General features: G+C 40.1%; 1 protein-coding gene across 1 annotated transcript; it reads right to left on the bottom strand.

The window, feature by feature from the left end:
• Window positions 1-8,143, bottom strand: dolk (dolichol kinase). Its single transcript, XM_053478313.1, has 2 exons — window positions 8,031-8,143; window positions 1-5,072 (listed from the first exon to the last, which is right to left on the bottom strand). Exon 2 carries the CDS (start codon window positions 4,921-4,923, stop codon window positions 3,349-3,351), a length of 1,575 nt encoding a protein of 524 aa, XP_053334288.1. The 5' UTR covers window positions 4,924-5,072; window positions 8,031-8,143; the 3' UTR covers window positions 1-3,348.
• Window positions 8,144-8,193: the final 50 nt, after the last annotated feature.

Here is an 8,193-nt window from a genome sequence, read left to right on the forward strand (position 1 = left end):
ATACACTAACACTTTACATATTGAAGACTTAATCATTGTAGATTTCTAGTTACCCTTAATGATGTGGAGCATCCATGACGCAGTTTCATTAGTAATGCTATAGCAGCTATAAACAATAATTTCTTCACTAGATGTTCTTATGTGATAATGCAAAAAAGAGAGCTTGTAGCCAGAAATATAAATTGCATTTCCAGGCCTCTGGGACGCGGATGGAACTTATTGCCAGATCCCCTGAACAGTCCTGCCCTCGCTCCAAGCGATTTTCACATGCTTGGGCCATTAAAGGAGTTCCTGGGAGGCCAGGGTTACAGATGTGAAGCAGGCGATTCGATCATGGTTCTGGTGTACTTGGAAAACTTTCTACCTTGATGGTATTGAAACGCTGGGATAAGTGCATTAGTGTAGCAGGGAATTTTAGAGAGAAATAAAGGTAGTTTTTACTCGTACAACTGTGTGAATTCTGTGCAATGAAAAGTCCCAGTTTGACTTGAACACCCCTTGTGCATTAAATAAACGGCTCCATGCAGAAAGCGTAACCGAAATGAACGATAACATGTTAAACAAAGACACTGTGGTATAAAGTGTTTTACCGCTCCTGCGTTTTTTTTTTTTCTTTTTCTCCAAGTATTTTTTTTGTTAACAGTATATTGCTTCACATCATGTCTTGTGGGTCATTTCTGCTTTTGTGTTCTACACTCAGTTCCTCAGCTAGGGCCGTTGCCTCATCAAAACACACGTGACTTAGGAATGGAAATACAGATGAGAAGATTAACACCAAAGAATGTGTGCCAGCAATCGGAGTGTTTTACTGCCCTCTATACGTGGATCTCACACACATACTGTATACACACACATACTGTATACACATGCATACTGTACAGTACACACTCATGTCTGATTGCTTTTACTGATATTTCTCAGTACAAAATTTTCTCCTTTTTGCATTATTAACACGGAATACCGAAACAAAAACAAAACCTCAAGAGTCATGTTCTTCATAGGCTATGTTGGTGCATACTTCTGCTTGCAGAAGACTCGAATGAAGAATAAAAAACATTAGAGTTTTTTTGCTTGCATGCATGTTAGAATCATTCACAATCACGTTTACACTCTGCTCATCAGAATCTCCAAAAATACACAGATTAAACCTTTAGCGGCTCTCTTACCTAAACATATTATGATGTACTGAAATATTAAAACTGAATATGTAATCACACACACTGTACATACAAGATTATTCGCACCTCAAGACACTCCAAATATTCCCTAAATATCTTTGGGTAAGTAAACATTTTTGGAGCTTCGGTAAACCAAAGAGAATATTGTTAAAGTAAATGAAACCTTAATTAGCATGCGTTAAAGGGTACCTGCTACGTGTCTTCCGGTGCATTTCAAATGAATAATTCAATATGGAAGACACTCCGTATTAACCTGCCTACTACATCTGCTGCGTTTTCCACGTCTAAATGACATCAGGGTACGGAGATACAGTATGTATAAATTAAGGCCTGTACAGAGACTATTGTCATTGTTCCTTCACAACATTTTATAAGAAGAATATTTCAACATACCAAGCTGTGTATACATGTAGTTACTCTTAACATTGTACACCTGCAAATTTTTGCATTTGTCTAGAGAGGGGTCCAAAAGTCTGAATCACCAGACAAGAACTGTTATTAAAGAATGCAAAATATAGAGCATTACAGCCTATAATACAGAATATTATTAAGGAATAACACAGGAAATAATCCATGCCAGGGTGGTGTGATACAGGTGTGTGGAGTGAAGTTTGGAAATGCTTTATTGCATTTATGCAACAGAGATTTGCCAATAATGACAGTTTTTTATTAATGTATTAATGCATCATGCAAGTCATTTATTATTATCTATTTATTATTATTTTTTTATTATTACCCACATTTATTATTGTTATTAGATTTATCATTGTTACATCTATTATTGTTGTTCTCTTTTTTTTACCTGTCTCTTAAAACATAAAATAAAAAAAAAAAAAGAAAGAAAAATTCACAGCTTATGGAAGCCAGAAAGTGCAAACTCAAAACTAATTTTAGCAAAACCAATTTAACAAAGCATTTATAGCCTGTATAACAGTTTAACTGATCTGTAATCCCCTTGTTTATAACATATTGTACAATATATGCATAAAACTCACAGCTTTTTAAAAATTCTTATATGATTCAACATCAAATAATTTAGCTTAATTAATCATATAAAAATTATAATCAATATATGGACCTGTGCAAAAGCTCTACTCATAAAAATCCTGCAATTACAGGTGATTCACACATACAGTAGGCAGGAATTTAATTTTTGTTTTATAACGTTTACTTATGTGATTAATAAAATTGGCAAACATTCTCTTGCCATTATAATTGCCACTGTTCGCTTTGATCAATATCTTTAAATACTAATTGGTACATTTAAATAGTTAAATATCACATTTTCTAATTCTAATCCTAATCCACAATAGGGTTCATCTGAAACTCGATTATTTTGGTCCTTGTTGCTGTGTTCTCACAAATCAAACACACCAAAGCTGGAATCAAATCTACTAAATCTGCACATCTGAAATCATTCTTAATCACAGTCTTCCTGATATACTGTTTTACTAATGGAAAAGTAGGAATCACTATTGTAAAGCACGGATGTTACAGCAGCACAGTTTCTCAATATAGAATGCTAAATAGTAGAGATGGGGTCGTTCTTCTGTGTGGCAATTCATGCAGTGTATGCGAGTGTGTATATGTGCATGTGTTTCATGCGATGGATTGGCCCTCCGGTCAGGGTGTACCCCACCTCCGGGGATACGTGGTATAGAAAATGAAATAAAGGAATGAATGAATAAATGACAAGTTGGTGGATTTCTCTGCGTTCAAATGTGACAAGTATTTGATATAATACATTTTAGCCTAAATATATATAAAATTACATTTTTAACTCCTTCAGTAGTGACATTCTTTATATTACGCAGAATCTCACATTCTTCATCTCAGATTGCTGTGGTGGTTATGTTTCCGCGCAAACAAACACACATGTAAGCGCCTAATTCAATGTTTCATTGATGTTTATTTTCCTTATTATAGACCAGATCATGTTTTTCATGACCCGCTCTTAGATTTCATTTAATTAAAATAAATATTTACCTACTAAAACCTAAAAACAAATGAGAACGTATTTCATAATAATAAGTTAAAAAATAAAAACAGTTCTTGATAGTGGGTGCAAACCTTTGGACCCTCTAGTGTATTTGTGTACAGGTTTATATCAAAGAATGTTTATGCACAATGTAATTTATAGAACTGCTTGTGTGTGTATGTGTGTGCATGCTCATAACATCAGTAGGACATATAAATACAGTGGCAAGAGAAGATTATCAATCTGTGACGTGTACGCCTCAAGCATGGCTACCATAGCGATAGAGCCCACTACCCACGAGTAGCTGGCGTTCAAGTTTATGCTGGCGTCCGCTATCAGGAATATGGCCACAGCGATGATCTGTGCAAACACTGAGGTCGCCGTGCCCTCGAAAGTCTTTTTGGTGCCCGGCCAGCGGATCTCACCAGCTGTGCTTCCAAAAATAGACGCGACAGTGTCTCCGACCCCGACGGCTAGGACGCCGGCATAGGGTGCCAATCCCCCGGCACCTGCAACTCCTCCTTTTGACATGCACGGTGCTTGTGAGATCCACACAGGTATTGAAATTCCCAAAAGCAGGTAGATATGTGTAAAGATAAGAGGCCCGGAGTCCCTGTCGTCCAGGAAGAGGGCCAGTGATCTGCGCAACATCGATCCCAGTGGGCGAACCCGGAAAACTCGCACCAATTCCAGGAAAATAAACAAAGCAAGGCATGCAACGGCCGCCAGGTGCAGTAGAGGGCGGTCGAGCGCCAACCCGGGGGCGAAGACTAACACGATAAGGAGGTGGAAGTACTTTCTTACAGTCGTGGAGACTTGGTACTTCTTGGTGCTTTCTGATCGCCGGTTGTTCTGACGCACTACTACTATCACTGCGGTAAAAACCAGGAATGCCCAGTACGCCAACAGCCAGATCCGGCTACTGCTATGAGTGAGGAATTCTAAAATCCAGATGACGGGGTGGTGTCCGGTGAGGAGAGACAACCATGGGACAAGCAAGCCCAAGCCGAGTACAGCTGTCATGACGTGGAAAAAGGCGGATGCCGCCCACGTTTCCGATTCCATGAAGAGGAAGAGGAGGGCAAAGACAAGTCCAAGCAAGACTAATCCTGCCACGGCTACAGGAAGGAAAAAATGAATAGGGTCTATGTTGGTACTGGCGCTAACGCTCAGTGAGCGCTTGATCAGCTGGTTGATCATGAAGCTGAGGCCACCCAGGGTGAGCAGGGCTTCTCCAGGCGTAAAGCAGCGAGGAAGGAGATAAAGGAGAATCAGACTTAGGTAAACAAAGATCAGCAGCACCTCCAGCACCTCAATCACCTCGGAAACCAGAAGTGTCTGCTTGACTGTGTACAGGATGGCGCTGGCGGCGATTCCTGTAATCACACAGGTGTTGCTAGGCACCGGTCGGGTGACTCCCAGTGCAATGAGCGACAAAAACAGTGCCAACATCATCCCGGTGACCGTAATTACCATTGCGAATCTCTCAAAGTGGACATTCCCCACAGCGACGCAGCGACCCCTCAGAGTGAGCCCGAGCAGCGGGAGCAGCATGCTAGCTGGCAAGACGCCGCTGTTGGCGGAGGGACGGAACTGGAAGACTGCTGCTCCTGTTTTCAGGAGGCGATCCCATTTGTGCTGGACATAGAAGGCCTGGACAGCCAAAGCGATGCAACACCATGAGAGCTGGTTCCACACAGCCAAGTGGACACACAGGACAATGGAGAACACCACCAGGGACTCCACTAGCACCGGATCGGTCTGCATGGTTCAAGAGTTGCGTGTATGATGGGTGTTGTGACTGACTACAGGACTTCCTTGAAGTGAAGAGATGTACCTTCCAGCTTTTGGATCCGTCAGAATCTTGGTTTGAGGTTCAGAATCATACACATGGTCTTCAACATCGTCCCCTCCACCTGCAAAAGAAACAAGATAGAAATTATAACCAACAAAAACAAGCCTATATATATAGGAACTTGATTCTCAGTAAGCATTGGTGATGAATGGGTCTTCCTGCATAAGGCAGAGTTTTCACATGAGTAATTAATTTCATCTTTTTTTATGATTGTAATTATTTATTTATTAATTATATATGTTTTATATTCTCCTTCCTCCAGCGTGTAAATATCAGTTGTATCCAACCGTAATCAACTTTGTCTTCAACATAAGATTCATTAATTACATGAAGCATTCAGTTATTTTCCCTCATAAAGCAAACAATAAATAACAGAAAAACTCATCTAATAGCTACCAATGAGAGAATAAAAGTGGACTATGCAAGACTTACATTGCAGCTACCAATTATTGGTGATGGTGGAATGTATAAATGAAACGCTACTGGACATGAAAAGCCTCAAGATCATTTTGAAGAGTGTTTGTTTTTGTAATCTTTTCTAATTACAGGTCTATAGACAGCGGAGCGGTCCAAAGACATGCAGATTAGGTTAACTACGTTCCCAAATTGCTTATAGTGTGTGTGTGTGTGTGTGTGTGTGTGTGTGTGTCCTACGAGGGATTAGTACGCTGTCCAGTGTGTACCCTGCCTCATGGCTCAATTTTTCTGGGATAAGCTGTAGGCCGTGTACACAGGATAAGTGGTATAGAATATAAAGATAAATGTAAAAGCAAGTAAAAAAATATATATAAAATTCAGCTTAAAATGCCACTTAAACATGTCTTAGACACTGACTTTTTCACTGACAGTTTGCACAGCTAACATTGTCCCATACGCGCATTTCGTTGGTGTTATGGGAGGTATTACAATACCACTTATTTGACCCCGAAACTGGAGTTGGGTATTCTACTGTTGTTCGAGTCAGACTGCAATTAACCATCATTGACCACTGGCATTGTTGAAGGTTAGATTATTTGCCAAAGCCTGATGCCAGTCAACGTGACAAATATCAGCCGATACCGATGTATCTCCAATAAATCCATGCATCTCTACTTTCCAGGTTTTATTTTAATTTCAGATTTCAAGATTTGGATTTCCATGTTTATAATTGCGATGAAATAGGACAGAGGAAACGTGCTCTTGCATTATTTTATTGTTTCCCTGCTCTACCCATAAGGTCTGGTTAAATAGATGACTATTTGAATTTACTCACTCACTCACTCACTTACTTACACACTACAGGCAACTTGGGAAGCCAAGTTCCCCAGTCTGCATGTCTTTGGACTGTGGGAGGAAACCGGAGTACCCAGAAAAAAACCCCACCAGAGACGGGGATCATGCCTGGCTGGGAATCGAACCCGGACCCTGGAGGTGCAAGGTGACATACCTAATACTCAAAGGTAGGACTAGCACTGAGAACCACTAGTGCAACCCAATATGTTCACTTATATTTAATTATTTCCATGAGGTGTATCAATTTCATGTCTACATTTTCAGAAAACCTGAATACAAACCTGCATTCTGTCTTGTCCTAAAAGAAGAATCTAATTACTGTATGTACCTTATTCACGGGTCTAAATGAAAGGCAAAAAAGTCTACTCTTTCAGACTGTTTATAATGATACTCGCAGAATTACAAGCATATAAAGCCTTATACCATCCAGCGTCTCTCAGAGTCTAAGAAACACACTGAGGAATTTCAAGACCATGCTGTATTAATCAGGCGGTTGCTAAACGCAGATGACTCAATCATGCTGAACTTTGGTCTAGTCAACGATCCCAAGGCACGTGGCTTATTTAAGATGATTTCAATGTTTTACACTAAGATAGCCAAAAGTGTCCCCCCTCCCAAACTTACACTGAATGTACACAATTATATAGAATGTCTTTGTATGTTATAGCATTACAATATATGTTCGCCAAGGTTGTAGTGGAAGAACTAGAGCATGTGGCTAAACGAGAAATAATTTACAGACACACTCCACAATCTGATGGTATCCTTACCAGAAGAGTGAAGGAACTAAATCTAGAAAGCACATTTTTGGGTAAAGGTCAGGTGTCCACAAACTTTTGGCCATACAAAGAATTCTTGACAGGGATAACTCATGGAAGGTCACAGTTCTCAGCTGGAAGACATCTTGATCACAACTTGATCCGTCACCATGATCAGGAACAGAACAATACATTTTTTTTTAAAGAAAACATTGCACAGGATTTAACTTTTAGACTAAGGGGTTTTCAAATCACAGATTTTGTCCTCACTGTGAGAATCATGTGTCTACAGGACTTGGCATGAAGAATACTGTGCTATAACATTTCACTGTAATTCATAATGCATTTCAGGTTAGACTAACCATATCAGGTTAGACTTAGGACTAAAGACACTTCTTTCACTCATCGTCTATCCCGCTTTATCCTGTATACAGGGTTATAGGGGACGTGGAGCCTATCCCCGAACACGAGGTGGGGTAGAGGGAGGAAATGGGAGTGTGTGGAGGAAACCCACCAAGCACGGGGAGAACATGCACACAGACCTGAGGCGGGAATCGAACCCAAGGCGACAGTGCTACCCACTAAACCACTATGCCACCCAGTTGTATCAAACCGCTTTAAGGTGATCAGACCAGAGATGTCTGGCTTTTGGATCTGAGTCTCATATAATGACATGATATTACATGTAACAGCATCTAATAGCAATAGCTGTGTAGTGAAACCCTACACCTTTAAGGCAGTGTTATTGTGCTGTAATGCTAGCCATTACACCAGCTATATCTAAATCAATCGTTACACACAGAATAAAGGAAATAAATCAATAATTATATGAAACGTGCATTGTTGTTGTTAGAACAGATCTGTCTGATGCATGGCCTTTGTTTACTGTAACAATGACAACAGCTTTATTATTATAAGATCATTACTAGCATGAATGAAAGCTGAAACAGATTTTACCATTCATTAAAATAAAAAAGGAAATAACGTACCAGGACCAGTCGGTGAGAAAATATTAAAATCCCGCTTAGTCAGGATAATGATCTTGTAAGATATTTGATCTCGCTTCTCCTAGCACAGCTGTGTGCTACTGCCCACCTGCATTCTGACAAGTCCCGCCCCCTACATGGGGATTGGCTACTGATGTCAGAGTTC

This window comes from Clarias gariepinus, chromosome 19, assembly GCF_024256425.1.
Source record: "Clarias gariepinus isolate MV-2021 ecotype Netherlands chromosome 19, CGAR_prim_01v2, whole genome shotgun sequence".
Lineage (NCBI taxonomy): Eukaryota > Metazoa > Chordata > Actinopteri > Siluriformes > Clariidae > Clarias > Clarias gariepinus.